The 17,527-nt window shown below is 43.6% G+C and overlaps 1 protein-coding gene across 1 annotated transcript in view; it reads right to left on the reverse strand.

Annotated features, from left to right (window-relative positions):
• LOC116285931 (P protein-like) overlaps positions 1 to 17,527 on the reverse strand; it is a 186,513-nt gene that overhangs the window by 81,822 nt on the left and 87,164 nt on the right. The window contains exons 16-18 of the mRNA XM_072940872.1: positions 16,629 to 16,776; positions 13,723 to 13,780; positions 10,642 to 10,750 (exon numbers count right to left, since the gene is read on the reverse strand). Coding sequence (XP_072796973.1) covers positions 10,642 to 10,750; positions 13,723 to 13,780; positions 16,629 to 16,776 — 315 coding nt within the window. The remainder of the gene's footprint in view (positions 1 to 10,641; positions 10,751 to 13,722; positions 13,781 to 16,628; positions 16,777 to 17,527) is intronic.

The following is a 17,527-nucleotide window of genomic DNA, read 5'->3' on the forward strand; positions in this document are numbered from 1 at the left end:
CCCTAAATTTATCCCTTCCCACCTCCTTTCCCCTAGTAACCATAAAATTATTTCCTATGTCTGCAAGTCTGTTTTTGTTTTGTAGGTGAGTTCATTAGTGTCCTCTTTTTTTCTTTTTAGATTCCACATATGAGTGGTATCATAACTTATATGTTTTAAGCCACACAAGAGGAATCTCCAGAGAATATCTCAAAAGTTATACACCTTATATTCATCCTTCAAACCAGAAAAGCTCACAAATAGTTTGTGCGTACTAGATAGAGTACAAACCACGCTGTCTGCCTCCCTTTGGTGAGGCATCTCATGTGTACTGGCCATCAACTGCCTAAAACTGGCCACATGAAATTTACCATAAATAATTCAGGACTTTCAGTTGCAGAAAAACACTATGTTGTCCATGGGGTAGTTTTACATCTACCGCCGAATCAGTCATTCACCGAAGCATTGAGCTCCCGGGGTACAAGCCTAAGCTTGCTCTTGGGGAGCTCCCAGTCCACAGCTGGGTGGGCAGTTGGGACAGGCAGCACCGGAGGAGTGGGATAAGAAGGTGACAAAGAGCGGAGTCACCAAGGGGTTAAGTTCTACTAACCACACGCAGGGCAAAGGCCTTGGACCAAACGGAGGGAGCATCTCATTACCTGCGCAATTACTATATAATCTGTACGGTGCCCTATCATGAGAAAAGTCCTGTTCTTTCTAGTTCCCCTTTAAAATCCAGCAAAAGCAAGGCCATTTTTCATCATCTTGTGTTTTCCTGAGTGGCTCAGCAACCTGCCTAAGAGCATTCCTTTCAACGCGGCACTCAGTCTTGCTCCAGCTGCTGTTTCTGAGACCTCTTGCCTTACGAGGTGACTCGGTCCTCAGAGGCTCCTCACAGGGGCCACTGAGGCGCACTGCAGGCGCCCACGGGCATCAGGCCACCGAAGACTGGAGCTGGGCTTAGGGCCAGAGCAATCTGGCCTCCTATCTGCCTTCTCCCTGCTCGATTCAAGGATGTGGCTGCAAACTTTTCAGCAGCAGCTTTGACGTCAAAGCTCGGAGTAAAGCTCACGGCTCCATTTCAACACCTGGCAGCTTCCAGTCAAGTTTAAGAAACACAACGTGTGGCTTCCAATCAGGCTCAGGAAACAATGCGATTACAAGTCAGCTGTTTTTAAAGAGGTGAAATTGAAAGAATAAAGGTGATCTTAAAATAGTGATCCTATTGTTTTGCTGAATGTGGGTGGGCAGGACCCCGCTGAGCTGCCCCTTCCTCGCCACACCCCTCCAGCCCCTCCCGCTCTCTGCCCTGCGGACCACACATCAGGAGGCTCTCGGGCCCAGGATTCCAGCTGGGCTGTGCCAAGGGGAGCCCCAGCGGGAGGTGGAGTGAGGGTGAGAGGGCTCACGGCATGCGTTATTTTGGACCCCTCCCTACAGGGACTTTTCACTGAACGTCTCACAGCTCTTGTCAAGGTGGCCTTGTCATTGCATCCTTGTAGTTCCTAGGAACCTCTCTCTCTCTGTCATACACACACACACAGGCTCAGGGACACCACTCTACCCTTCATGGATTCCTCTATCTTGCCCACTGGTAAATTCTATTCAAATTACCAAGTGTGAGTATATGCAGTCTGTTTTCTGGGAGGGCTCTGAATGATACAGTGAATGTATTCATTAAATCATTTAATCAACATTTTGCTTGAACTATGGCATACATCCAGAAAAGGGCATCGATTTCAAATAAACCATATAGCTCAATTATAACGGAAATACAGGGGGAGGGTATAGCTCAGTGGTAGAGTGCTTGCTAGCAAGCACAAGGTCCTGGGTTCAATCCCCAGTGCTGCCATTTAAATAAATAAATAAATAACCTAATTACACCACCCCCCACCAAAAATACTGTATTCCATGCTGTATCTCAACTATATTGCAATAAAAAATCTGTAAGGAAAAATTTAAAGGAAATACATTCACGTAACCTCCTCCCGGGGAAAGAAACAGAACATTGGCAACGTTCTAAAAGCACAATTAAATCTCCTTCCATTCCTTACACTTCCCCTTCAGCCCCTGACTCCTAACACGATAAAGTAGACTTGCCTGTTTCTGAGTCTTCATTCATACACAGAATCATACAGTATGCACTCTTTTGTATCAGACTTTTTTTTTTGTTCAACATGTTTGTCACGCTGTTTCAGTTTCAATAATCCATTTGTTTTTATTTCTGTACAGTGCTGCGCTCTACGGTTATCCCACGATTTACTGATCAGTTCTAGGGTGGATACATATGTGAATGGCTTCCAGCTTGGGGCTATTATTATAAATAAATATTATAATAAATAAAATTTAAAATATCATAATTAATATAATCAATATCATAAATAAATATCAGGATTTTAAGACATGTCTTTTATATGCATACATGTACATTTCTGTTGGGCGTATAATTACAGACAGATTTTCTGGGCAGTAGATACGCATTGTCCTAAACTTTAGCAGATGCTGCAAAGTCATTTTCAAAAGACTTTGTAGAAATTTGCAACCTTACCAGCACTGTACGACACTTCTCCCTGCTCTACATTCTCTAACATTTGGTGTTGTCAGCCTTTAATTTTAGCCATTTACATGTGGATATAGTGGTGTCAAGCTGTGGTTTAGAATCACATTTTACTGATGACTTAGGAGACTAAGCACCTTCTCACATGCTTATTGGTAATTTCAGTTATTTTAACATCTTTTTTGTGTGAAATGTCTATTCAGGATTCCTGTCCATTTTCTATTGGATGTTCTGCCTTTCTCTTACTGATTTATAGGTATTCTTTTTATATTTTAGTTATATTTTCCTTTTAAATTTATTGTTCATGTTTTAACATGTGGCCCCCATTACCCTGGTCATAATTTCTGGATTAGAAAAAAAAGCTAATCCAACCTGGGCCAAACTCTTCACCAGGGAGTCTGGAATTCAAAATAGCCTTTTCTCTCTGTGTGGCTGAAACTGAGATCCTATAATCAGGAAACTAATGAGACCATCTCTATTCAGCCATAAGCAGAAAAAAGACAAGAAAATGGTCCATGGAGAAGTAAGGGTGTTCAGGGGCGGGAGCACACACGCCCTCTGTCTGGATCCTTTCCACTTCCTAAGTCAGCTGCCCCCCCCCGCCCCCCTCCCAGAGCCCACTGTCCCTTGGAATCTGCCGGTTAGCCCAGTATCATTCTAATTTTCCCCTCTGTTGCTTCAGAGTGGTAATGTAGATTGCTTTATTGGTAGCTAAAAATACTTTAACAAAGACAGTAAAATTTCTCAACAGAGGACACCAAAAGACATTGACAATACCGGCAGTTTTGAAACAATATCAGGGAAATAATTAGAGAAGTATCTCCAGAACTGAAATCTAATCAAACACACTGTGAGAACCTAGGGGTTCTCTAGTTCTGAACTAGAAAGTTGCTAACCAAGGTTATAAATGTCAAAGCCAAAGATAACATTTTAAAGTCGGCTCACTGATTCTTAGAGATCAGTTGTCTGCAATTCTAAAATCATAAAGTTTGGAAAAGCAAATTTTTTTTACAAGTTCTATGTCAAAATTCAAGAAAACCTGATCTGAGCTAAAATAAGGCTATTTGTCATCACAATTTGTCCCACTTTGTGTAAATATTCACGTTTCACTGCAGAAATATTAATGTTTGAAGGCCAGGATGTTGGTCCCAAAACACCTCAGGGGTGTTACATTATGTACACTTCAGTGCGTTCGCTTAATTGTCTTTGTAAAATACGAACAAAAAGTCTGGATTTTGAAACATATCTGGCACCAAGAATCTCATGTGGGGACTACAGACCTGTCTGTACGTAACAGCTGGGCAATCTGGGACTTAATTCCAGTGTATGTTTGAGATAAAGATCCTTGCACACTGGAGTGCTATCGCTTTCCCAGATGCACATGAACTTGACCATGGCCCTCATTGACTTTCTTTCTTCACTGCTGTTCCACCTCTTGCACCTTTGGGTGTCCCTTGGGGTCCTCCTGTCACTCACCAGAAGTCAGTGGCAGTGGCTAGCTCTGTGTAAACGTGCCCTCCTACAGATGCACCCTGACCAAGTCTGCCTTCGAACCCACCCACCAACACTGCTTCCCAGCTGGGGCTCCCCTGTTGGGTGGCCTTCGTGGATGTATCAGCTGGATGCACATGCAAGTTGGCATTCCATGGGGAGGAACTTGGACCAATGGGTGATGGGTGCTAGTGGGTGAACGCTCGCTCTTTTTCCCACGCAGCCTCGTGGACAGTCCAGAGACATATTTCCTATGTCTTCTCAGACAGTCCTATGGGATGGAGTGACCAGTGGCTCATAATGGCGGCTAGATGATGATTCAGCCTTTTTTTGACTCACTGCCTCACCATTCTGCCTCTCTGTCTCCAACTTCTCTTCCCTGGGATAACACTCCCCAGTGAAGAACCCCTACAAGCCTTTGCTTCAGGCTTCGCTCTCTAGACAATCCAGGCTGAATCAGTAATATACAAAATTCTCACAATAATGAGAATCTTAGCAACGTTCTCCTAGGGCAGCCTACCCAGGCAATAGAAATAAGCAAAAATTAACAAATGGGACCTAATTAAACTTATAAGCCTTGCACAACAAAGGAAACTATGAACCGAACAAAATGTTAACCTGTGGAATGGGAGAAAATATTTGCAAATGATGAGACTGACAAAGGTTTAATTTCCAGAAGATATAAAAGCTCATTGAACTTAATAACAAAAAAACAACAACCCAGTCCAAAAATGAGCAGAAGACCTAAACAAGCAGTTCTCCAATGATGACATACAAATGGCCAATAGGCACATGAACAAATGCTCAATATCACTATTAAAGAAATGCAAATCAAAACCACAATGAAGTATCACCTCACATCACTCAGAATGGCCATCTTTAAAGTCCACAAATAATAACTGCTGGAGAGGGGATGGAGAAAAGGGAACGCTTCTACATTGTTGGTGGGAATGTAGATTGGTGCAGCCATTATGAAAAACAGTATGGAGATTCCTTAAAAAGCTAAAATTAGATTTACTATGTGATCCAGCAATCCCTATCCTGGGCATATATCCAGAGGAAACTCTAATTTGAAAAGATATATGCACCCTGATGTTCATAGCAGCACTATTTACAATAGCCAAGACATGGAAGTAACCTAAATGTCCATTGACAGATGACTGGATAAAGCAAATGGTGTTGGGAAAACTGGACAGAAGCATGTAAATCAATGAAGCCAGAACACTCCCTTACACCATACACAAAAATAAGCTCAAAATGGATCAAAGACTTAAACATAAGACAAGATACAATAAACCTCCTAGAAGAAAATACAGGCAAAATATTATCTGACATACATCTCAAAAATGTTCTCCTAGGGCACTCTACCCAAGCAATAGAAATAACAGCAAGAATAAACAAATGGGACCTAATTAAACTTACAAGGTTCTGCACAGCAAAGGAAACCATAAGAAAAACAAAACAACCTACAGAATTAGAGAAAATTTTTGCAAACGATGAAACTGACAAAGGCTTGATCTCCAGAATATATAAGCAGCTCATATGACTTAACAAGAAAAAAACAAACAACCCCATCTAAAAATGGGCGGAAGACCTAAACAAGCAATTCTCCAAGGAAGAAATACAAATGATCAGTAGACACATGAAAAAATGCTCAGTATCACTAATTATCAGAGAAACACAAATCAAAACTACAATAAGGTATCACCTCACACCAGTTAGAATGGCCGTCATTCAAAAATCCACAAATGACAAATGCTGGAGAGGCTGTGGAGAAAGGGGAACCCTCCTACACTGCTGGTGGGAATGCAGTTTGGTGCAGCCACTGTGGAAAACAGTATGGAGATTCCTCAAAAGACTAGGAATATACCTACCATATGACCCAGCAATCCCACTCCTGGGCATATATCCAGAAGGAACCCTACTTCAAAAAGATACCTGCACCCCAATGTTCATAGTAGCACTATTCACAATAGCCAAGACATGGAAACAGCCTAAATGTCCATCAATAGATGGCTGGATAAAGAAGATGTGGTATATTTATACAATGGAATACTACTCAGCCATAAAAAATGACAACATAATGCCACTTGCAGCAACATGGATGTTCCTGGAGAATGTCATTCTAAGTGAAGTAAAGCAGAAGGAGAAAGTAAAATACCATATGATATCATTCACATGTGTAATCTAAAAAAAAAAAGTCACTCTGAACTCATCTACAAAACAGAAATAGACTTGCAGACATAGTAAAAAATCTTATGGTTACCAGGGAAAGGATGTGGGAAAGGATAAATTTAGGAGTTTGAGATTTTCAAATGTTAGCCACTAAATATAAACATAGATTAAAAAAACAATTTTCTTCTGTATAACTCAGGCAACTATGTTCAATATCTTCTAATAACTTTTAATGAAAAAGAATATGTGTATGTATATGCATGACTGGGACATTGTGCTGTACACCAGAAATCGACACATTGTAACTGACTGTACAATTTTAAAAAGAATCAATAAGAAGCTTGTTTATGTATTCTGTAAACCTGTATCTTGTATCTACTAATGGGTCAGGTGTTAACACAAGGAACTGAGTAGAGAAAAGCTTAGAAGACTAGGATCATGTGTGAATCTAACTGGGCAGGGTAGCATACCAGGGCAGAGAGGTAAACAAGTGATTATATGAACATGTGAATTCTACATTTAAGGCATAGTCCACCTACTAGAAGAAAACATAGGCAGAACATTCTCTAACATAAATCTTAGCAATGCTCTCCTAGGGCAGTCTACTCAGGCAATAGAAATAAAAGCAAAAATAAAAAACAAATGGGACCTAATTAAACTTATAATAGCACAGCAAAGAAAACTATACACAAAATGAAAAGATAATCTACAAAATGGGAAAAAAAAATTGCAAATGATGAGACTGACAAGGGCTTAATTTCCAGAATATACAAACAGCTCACATAACTCAAAGACAAAAAATAAAGAAAGAATCCAATGAAAAAATGGGCAGAAGACCTAAAACATTCCTCCAGCGATGACATACAAATGGCCAATAGGCACATGAACAAATGCTCAATATCACTATTAAAGAAATGCAAATCAAAACCACAATGAAGTATCACCTCACATCACTCAGAATGGCCATCATTTTAAAGTCCACAAATAATAACTGCTGGAGAGGGGATGGAGAAAAGGGAACGCTTCTACATTGTCGGTGGGAATGCAGTTTGGTGCAGCCATTATGAAAAATAGTATGGAGATTCCTTAAAAAACTAAAATTAGACTTAACATATGATCCAGCAATCCCTATCCTGGGCATATATCCAGAGGAAACTCTAATTTGAAAAGATATATGCACCCTGATGTTCACAGCAGCACTATTTACAATACCCAAGATGGAAGCAGCCTAAAGGTCCATGGACAGATGACTGGATAAAGAAACTGTGGTATATTTATACGATGAAATATTACTCAGCCATAAAAAAGAATAACGCCATTTGCGGCAACATGGATGTACCCAGGATCATCATACTAAGTGAAATGAGCCAGAAAGAGAAAGAAAAATACCACATCATTTATATGTGGAATCTTCAAAAAATGAGACAAATGAACTTACTTACAAAACAGGAACAGACTCACAGACATAAAAAAGAAACTTGTGGTAACCAAAGGGGAAAGGGGAGGGAGGAGGGATAAACTGGGAGATTGGGATTTGCAGATACTAACTACTATATAAAAATCAGGTAAACAATAAGGTCCTACTACATAGCACAGGGAGCTATATTCAATACCTTATAATAGCCTATAATAAAAAAAGAGTATGAAAAGGAATGTGTGTGTGTGTGTGTGTGTGTATATATTTAAACTGAATCACTATGCTGTATACCAGAAATTGACACAACATTGTAAACTGACTATACTTCAATTAAAAAAAAAAAGGAATTTCAAAAAAAAAAAAAAAGAGGTATAGTCTAATCATGCCAAGTGCTGGTGAGGATGTGGAGCTGCTGGAATTTCCTACCTACTGTGTAAGTGCAAAGTGCTACAGTCACTCTGGATAACAGTGTAGCAAATTCTTTGAAAGCTAAACATACACTCTGCATATGACCCAGCAGTCCCACTCTTAGGAGTGGGACTCCTAAGAGTGAACAAAAACTTAGGTTCATACAGAACCCTGCACATGAATGTTTGGAGTAGCTCAAGTTGTAATAGAAAAGAACAAATCTGACTCCACATTAGATCTGTTCCTTTAGCTTTAACCCTGTGCCCTGTTTCCTAAGCTTGGTCTTGCTAGCTCTGCGCTTACGTAAAGATAACAAGTTGCAGAATAGAGAGTAACATTTTTTGTTGGAGGTTTTGCAGGAGCTCCATGACCTGGCCCTCGTGGACAGCTGCAAGAACAAAGAATTCCTACACCAAGAAGTTTGCAAGCCCCCCCCCCTTTTTTTATATAAAAGGAGCCTGTATTCTGATTGGGGGAGGATGGTTCTCAAAGACGTTAATTAGTGTGCCATCCTCTCGGTCTGCCAGCTTTCTGAATAAAGTCACTATTCCTTGCCCCAACACCTGGTCTCCTGATTTATTGGCCTGTCTTGCAGCCAGCAGAACGAGTTTCAATTTGGTAACATACAACCACCAAAAACAGAAACTACCCAAAACGTCCTTCAATGGGTGAATGGATAAACAAACTGTGGTTCACTCATACCATGGAAGACTACTCAGCAACAAAAAGAATGAACTACTGATACACACGACAACTTAGATGAATCTGAAAGGCATTATGCTGACCGAGGGAAGCCAGTCCCAAAGGCTGCAGACAGTCTGATTCTGTGGATATGACCTTCTCCAAAGGACAAAACTATAATGATGGAGAACAGATTGGAGTCACAGGATTAAGGCAGAAGTTGATTACAAAAGAATAACACAAAGAAATTTGGGGCGACATGATGGAACTATTCTGTATTTTGATTGTAGTGGCAGTTATGTTAACTCTACATCTTTGTTAAAATTCACAACACTATGAATTTGATGAGAATCCATTAAAGATATGCTAATCAAATTTTTCTCCTTTATAACCTAATTCTTTCCTATCATGGTGAAAATGCAAATATACAGATTATGTATTCCAGAATCCCCATATAAAATCATTTGTACACAATACTAACTGAAAACACAAGATTTAAAAGCAGAAATGAAATACACTCCTCAATCCCTGACGCAGCAACCACACAAAAGGGATGCAACATCTTAGTAAAAAGCAAAGAATTCTTAGGCTAAAATTTAAAATTTCATAGTAATCAAGATTTTTAAAAGTCCATATGGTTAAAGATGTGACTTTAAATTTTGAAAGTATTGTTATTTATACTAAGACCACTGCCAAATGCTAACAAAATTGCATGCAAACTCCTATATATTTTTTACTTTAAAAACTAAAAATTTTTTTAAATGCATGATCTGTCCTTTTAAAGTAGAATCTCAAATTAGAAACAAAACAATGTGTGAACACCCTAAAGAATTAGCTGATGAAACCCCTCTGCCCACAGAACACACATTCTGTTGTATTTGTTTAATCTTTAGAACTCTAAAGATTAATAGCGGCAGCCAAGAACCAAAGGAGCAGTGCTGTGGTTCGAATAACTAAAGCCTGCCCACATCACCCATCTATTTTACAAAGAGGCTTTGTTTTCCACAGAAGTTCTATTCTTCAAATGTTGTAGTAAAGCAAATTTTTATTAGAAGATATTTAAAACATCTTAGCAGAGCTCATTTTGAAGGAAAATCATAAGTAAAGATTTTGGTCACAGAAAACACTCTTTGACACCACCCCCAATTTAACTTTCTCATAAATCTATAGTTTAAACTGAGGCGGGTTTTGGAAGTGGTTTTATTTAGTTTAAAGTAATGACACCAATTAAGAGAATTATTACATCAATAAGAAAGATCTGAGAAACATGAAAATTGATAGAGAACTGAAAAGTCCCGGGGTTTATAAGATATCTAGTGAGCTCATTCTGCAAGATGGCAATGTCTCAGGTGCGGACGAGCCATGCAACCTAGACCTTGAGGAAGTACAAAGGGAAAGCCGCAGCCCAGTGAGAGCAAGAGAGGGGAAACCCACAGAAGCAGGTGGGAGAACAGCGTTCTGCTGTCTGGGAAAAATGGAAACCACTGGGCAGGGAGAGAGACCACGACCGGTCTCTCCGGCCCTCTCACTGGTAGTCTCTCATCTAACTGTTGGGCCGGGCTGCAAAACCTGCAAGACTATGGCCTTGCTGATACGACCTCTTGCCTCTTCTGGGGGCGCTTCTCAGGCACCAGTCTGAAGCTCCGATGCTCAGGTACACTGGTCTATGTGTGATACTGAGCTGATACTACGCACCCTGTTCTCCATCCCTTCTAATGTCAGACTGTGGAGGGGCTGAGGGTGCATGGTCCTGGGGTTCATCTGTCTCTCCCCAGCCCCTCCCCTCTCCCTCTCCTCCCGAAAACCTTCCCTCAAAGGCTGGCCAAGCTCCATCTCAGTCCCCCTCGCCGGTGTTTGGGAACAAGCTTTGAAACCTTCCCTTCCAGACTGTGATAGCCTATCATGAAAAGCTAATTCAAAAAATCAAACTCACCGAGATCGAGATGAACACCAGGGACAAATGAGTTCAGAAAGCACATGCAAATAACAAGTCCCAACACCATCAGGCATTTGGCGAGCAGAGTCCTGTCTGATATTCTGTGCTGTGAGAGAGGAAAACAGCTCAGTCAGTATGGCCTGATTCCTGCAGTGGGCCCACCAGCCTCCATGACTTGAATCACTACAAATTCCTCCTTATGATACAAAGTAAAGCACCTTGAACTTGAAAAGAAGGTAAGACAATGCATTACAAGGGAAACAAAGATTCAAGATCACAGCATTCAAAATCTTCATGAAAAATAAACACAATAATACAGTAGCACAATCCTTTTGTAAGACACCTGACTAAAGAGATTTTCAGCGTGACACAGAGATGCCAAGCTGTTCCCAGCTCCGCTGCCAGCATTAGATGAGATACTGGCAAAGCCACTGTGGAGCCAGCACATAAGCTCCAGGGACCTGGCCCTTTAAGACACATGTATTTCCACAGGTCCTATGTGCTCACTGCCTTTTAGTTCAACTTTCCCTCTATTATGCAAGTCCCTGCTTATCTAGCACTGAGGTTAAAATATTCTTGCAATATGACTCCCATTGAAGGCACTTAGTAGCCCCCTGATTACCAGCTGACACCCATGGGATCCTGCCCCAGGCATTCAGGAGCCAAGGGGAGGCGCTCTGCAGCATCTCCATTAACCTCAGAGTCACAGACCTCCTTCTAGGGGACCTGAGCCACAGGGCAAGACAGGGCAAGGTCCCCAAAAGGTGCTGTGCTCTGAAGGCCACAGCTGTGTGGGGCTGGGGCAGGGAGGGAGGACCCAACACACACGTACACAGGGCACAGGGTCGTCCTGCCCCACTAACCGGGACCCTGTGCGAGTCACGCTCACTGTGCACTGTGTCCTTTCTTAAGTGTGGTCCCACCAGCACACTTGTCTGTCGCTCTCTGTCTAAGATATCTAGGTCTATGTGAGTAGATAGATAAAGCTATAAATATAGATCTAGCTAAAGAAATGGGTATAGGTAGATATTGACAGAGACAGAGATATGGGTAAGATATGGGTATAGATGAAGATACAGATGTACAAACAGAGACAGAGACAGAGAGATGGGTAAGATATAGACAGGGACACGAGCCTGGGCGTGGGTATACATACAGACTGACAGAGATGGGGACAGACTTTCTCTCCTGGTCTCTTTGGTCACACAGTTAGAGCTGCTTCCATAAAAACCACAAGCATATCATTCTGGGTCACAGAGGCTCTGGCTGCAGCCCCTGGTCCCCTGCTCACAGGACATGGGGCTGCCTCCCAAGCACCTGTCCCCCTTCCCCACCCACTACCAAGGCTCGTGGCTTGGCCAGCCCCGACTCATCTTCCCCTTCCCCCGCCCACCTTCCAACGAAGGCCAACTTTGCCAGATGAGTCTGTGACGGAGAATTAGGAGGAAAGGCACAGGGCACCTCACTGGGGGTGAGGGGAGGCACTGCAAGCCTTCCCTGCAGCCAGGTCAACCATAGAAACTGGGCAGGACCGCGGACCCCTCCAGGACTGGAAGTGGAGGGCAGGCAGGACAAGGAGTATTTCAGTGTCGCTCAGCTGGTATCAGATGATCCAAAGTTTGTCTTATTGGTATTTTTGGGTGTCTGTCAGATTTTTCTCCTTTGGTTACCACGGGCCATCACAGTGAGAAGTCAGATCCTTGCTTCTCGTTTCCGCCTCTCCCTGACCCTTGTCCACCGAGTACCCAGAGAAGTATGCAGCCTCTTCCCTAACTCACAGCCCAAACTATGGTCTAGAAGGGTGGGCAGGGTCTGTCTAAACCTGAGACCCAGACAAATGTCAGAGCCACACCCATCTTCCCTAACTTTAACCATCTGAGTGGGACAGAGATTGAGAGGAGGGACACAATGAACCTGTTACCTACTAGGATCCCTAGTGTCTAAATTTCCTTTAGCGAAGGGCAAAACATTCCCATCATAGAGAGTGGGTATGCAGTCTTGTAACTGAGCAGGACCCTGTGGGGCCTTCCCGGGCAGACCCCTCCCCTGTATCCTCTGCTGCAGCTCCTCTCTGAAGCACCCAGGTAACAGGATCTCATGTATGTTTCCTGAGTGTTTCAGATGCTTAAAATCAGCACCAAAGGGAAGACATTAACTGCTTGATGATTGAAAGCATGTGGCCCCCAGACCTCCTGGCACCTAGGGGATCAGAGCATTGACCACCCTGTTCCCTCCACATTAACAAGTCAGAGAATTGTGCACAAGCTGACCACATACCTGTGACCTCCCCGCCCTTCACCTGGCCTTTAAATATGTTTTGTTGAAACCCTCTGGGGAGTTCGGGGTTTTCCTTTCTTGGTCCTGCAATAAACCTTTCTCTGCTCCAAACTTATGTTACAGTTTGTTTGGCCTCATGGTGCAGCGGGCACACGAACCTGCCTTTAGTCACAATCTCTCTCTAGGAAATAAACTACCTGGATTTGAAATTTCCCAAAGATACAAATGACTTCTGGCAGATCTTCAGCAGAGCTGTCTTGGCTGGGAGAGGGACACTGTGTGTCCTCACATGGGTTGAGAAATTCCACCAAGGCAGGAAAATGAACAAAATGACCCCAAATCAGCTTTGCCCCCTCAAAGTCAGAGCCACTCAACAGAACACACTCACCCCACCTCTGCCCCAAAAGGCGTCCCATCCCCAGCAGCACACCCGCCTGTCTCAGCCTGCCTCCCCTCACCTGCACTAGAGGAACCGCAGGGCCTGCCTTTCCAGGTCAGGGAGGGTGAGAGCCGCAGGCATTGGCCAGCCTTCCCTGATGCCACATTACCACAGAAAGGGCTGCCCTGTCTTAAAGGGAACATAAAAAGCTTAACTTCTCAATTTCTGGACAAAATACGCCTACCATGTCTGGAAAACGCACCCCCCCATTAACTCCTAAATAACTTATGTCTTGTGTACAACTACAGGAGGAAAAAGGGAGATGACTTTCTGTTGCAGCTTCATGTGAAGCAAAGAAAAAGAAATCTACACAGTTCTTCAAGAGGCGGGTCAGAAATCCCCGAGAAAAGAAACCACGATACCTTTTTTTGTAGCTCCTGGATATTGGTCTCCCAATTTTTATCTTCCTGTGAGATCTGTCTGAAAGACAAAAGGGCAGACTCATCATTTTCCTGGTGATGTGGAGCGGCAAGGTCAGCAGGGTGGCAGTTGGCAGGGGACCCGGCCAGGGTACCATCCATCATGTGATGCAAGTGCGGCCAGGGAGCGGGGCAGGTCTTGCTGTGCAAGGTGCCTGATGGAGCTGTGTTCGTGGACTGGGAAGGATGCTCACTCTACACTCCCAAAGGAAAAGAATACCAGAAATGACGGGAATGCTTAAGGAGGAATATGTGAACTCAGCACAGGAAACTGCTGGGGGACACGTGGCAGGCCGGCATTGCAGGTGGCAAAACAATTTACCAGAAACCAAGAGACGTTTAAGAACAAAGGAAAAATTTAATAGGTTCGCTGCTACTGGCAACAGCGGGCCACACAGACAAGAGGTGCCTGCGTGGCCACTGGGAAGAACATGCAGGGTCTTTTATTGAGGAAGGGACTGTGAACACAGAGGGACGGGGGAACAGATGTTTGGTTGGCTGTCAGTGAGGCAGGGGGCTTGGTATATGGAGGATCATGGATTTACGACTCCAGTAAGATGGCGACGGGCTGGCACAAGCAAGACAGTGGGATGTGTGACTGACAAGGAGGAGCCGCGGGCTGAGGCAGGTCAGCCTGAGCCACAGTGAGACTAGCCGCTTCCCAGGGCTGTTCATCCTGCCGAGGCAGACACCCATCAGGAATTTATCTCTGGAACAGGAGCAGGCAGACGCCCAAGGGCTGGAAGTCTGGAGGGCAGGGAGGAGCCCAGGCCGCAGCAGCACCTGCTGGCACCGCAGAAATGTCAGAAGCACATCGGCCAAAATGGGAACGGGGGGGGATGACAGGAAGCCAGCTTGGTTTTCATCTCTTCACTTTCTACTTCTCTACTTTTTTTTTCAAAATGAGGACATGTTACATTTACAATTTATCTAAAGGGAAAAAACAGGAACAGGAATGCTACTTGCTCTAGTGGTGATTTTTTTTTTCATTTGGAATTCAGCTTCCTTCCAGCTCTTGTCATGGCGCCCGCCCATCTCAGTTTCCATTTCAGCCACATCTGTTTGTTCCAACCTCCCTTTCCTTTTAATCTTCCCTATCAGCACATCTTCTTTCTCTGCTTTATTTTCTCTGTGACCAATTAGGAAAAAGAAGCTGCATGTTGGAGAATTTAGCTTTAATGAACACTCACAAGTTGTAAGTATCAAAGGAGGTTGACCAGGCAGCCAGTGCAGACCCTACAGGAAATCACAGCGGACCCAAATGAGTGGCTCCCAGGACAACTTTTTAGAATAAAATGTAGAAACAAGACCTGCAGAGCACTTGCTTCAGATCGCCCTCAGTCCGTTCTGCTCCTCAGTGACTGAGTGGCCTTACGAAGCCACTACCCCCTGCAGGCCTCCGTTTCCCTTTCTGTTATCAACACAGGATGAGCTGATGGAAACTTGGCGCATCTCCGAGCCCACAGCTTTCTCCCCATTTGTAACCGTGAGATACACTGACGACATCCATGCCAGACAGAGCTCCCCGAAACTTGAAAGTCAGTAGAGTAAATACATTCGTTGCAATTTCCTCCTGCATCTTCAAGTTACAAAGCTTTTCCTTTTGGTACCTATTCCTGTTGTCGAAGGTGGTCACTCTGTCCCCAGCCTGCAACTCAGGGCCTTCCCGTAGCCTGAGGGTAACAGGTCCTGCTTCTCCAGCATCACAGGGTAGAGGCAGGGCCTGGGCTGGGATGGAGCCGAGGATGCGAGGCAGGGCTTTGTCCTGGGCTGTGTGTCTGGACACAGCGAGTCCCACACACTAGCCTGCGGCCTTCTCTCCCCACGATCAGAGCAGACTGCAGCCTCACTGGATGACCCTCGGGGTTGGTGCCGGTTCTGTGCCCAGCTCCCATCCTCAGTCTGTTTGCCGGCTCTCTGGGAACACAGGGTTGGTTTCAGCAAACTGCAACAGCTCTTGCTTTTCCTGTTAGTGCTTCCAGAGTGAAGACAGGTTGGAACTCAGCACCTCATCCAAGGAAGGACGTCTTATTGTTAACCTTTACATCTCAACTTTGATTAAAAACAAATGCCCAGAAATTAATTGAATAGGACTTAGGTATTCTTCAGTAACTGAGCAGGACCCTGGGGGGCCTTCCAGGGACAGACCCCTCCCCCATGTCCTCTGCTGCAGCTCCTCCCTGATAACAGTATCTCCTGTATGTTTCCTGAGTGTTTCAGATGCTAAAAACCACCACCAAAGGGAAGCAATTAACTACTTGCTAATGGAGAGAATGTGGCCCCCAGACCTCTTGGTGCCCAGGGCACCATAGGGTTGACCGCCCTTTTACCTCACCATCACCCAATCAGAGAATTGTGCAGGAGCTGATCACCTACCCTAGGACGCCCCTCCCTCCCTGGCCTTTAAAAATGCTTTGCTGAAACCCTTTGAGGAGTTTGTGGGGTTTTCTGGGTATGAGCCATCCCGTCCTCCTTGATCGGCCCTGCAGTAAACCTTCCTCTGCTCCAAACTCCGATGTTTCGGCTTGTTTGGCCTCATGGGGCATCAGCCACAGGAACCTGACTTCAGTAACATTTTGAGCTCCCTGGAAATCACCTACTTAGAGAATATTTTGTTAGATTTCTTTGTTATATTAATTGTTTTGGATTCTTGTTGTGCAACAAGTGTTAGGTGTGGAGGCGTGGTGGGCAGTAGTTACCCTGACATCACACTTTCCCAGATGTATAACCCTGGGCAAACTGCTCAAATTCTCTAAGCCTCAGTTTTCTCATCCTTAAACTGGGGCTCCTGGTAAAGATGAGAACTGCTGCTAAACCAAGAGTGGTGTGAGCAGGGCCCAGTGTGGTACCTGTGGAAGCTGTGCAGCCTCCGGGCCAGCAGGCGCTCCAGTGCCAGCACCTTCTCCAGGAGCAAGCCTCGAACCGCGGTCTCCTCACAGCTGGCAGGGCTGATGCGCTGTGCGGTCAGGCGCCAGACGTGAATCTCGTGCTTCAGTTCTGTGGAATATTACTCAGTCGTAAAACCGAATGAAATATTGACATTGCAGTAGCACAGATGAACCTAGACATCATACTAAGTGAAGTAACTCAGATAGAGAAAGACAAATACTAGGTGTCACTTACATGTGGAATTTGAAAAATAATACAAATAAATCTATGTGCAAAACAGAAACAGACTCAAAGAAAACAAATGTATGGTTACCATAGCGGGAGAAGGGAGGGATAAGTTAGGAGTACAAGATTAACAGATAACAAAATACTTTATATAAAATAGATAAGAAACAAGGATTTACTATATAACACAGGGAACTATATTCAATATCTTACAATAACCTATAATGAAAATAATCTGAAATATATATATATAACTGAATCACTTTGCTGTACACTTGAAACTAACAATATTGTAAATCAACTATACTTCAATGTAAAAAATTCTGTAACCATTAAAAGGATAATGCGAAACTACTATGAATGACTTTAGAATAATTATTTCAAAAACTGAGATAAAATGGACAAATTCCTTGAGACGTAAGCCACCAGTGATCACTCAAAAAGAAATAGATAACGTTAATAGCCCTATATCTATAAGGATTTTGAATGTGTAGTTAAAAACCTCTTTGGGGAGAGAGGGTGTAGCTCAAGTGGTAGAGCACATGCTTAGCATGCACAAGGTCCTGGGTTCAATCCCCAGTACCTCCTCTAAAAATAAATAAACCTAATTACCTCCTCCCCACAAAATAAAAAA

This window comes from Vicugna pacos, chromosome 17 (assembly GCF_048564905.1).
Source record: "Vicugna pacos chromosome 17, VicPac4, whole genome shotgun sequence".
NCBI lineage: Eukaryota > Metazoa > Chordata > Mammalia > Artiodactyla > Camelidae > Vicugna > Vicugna pacos.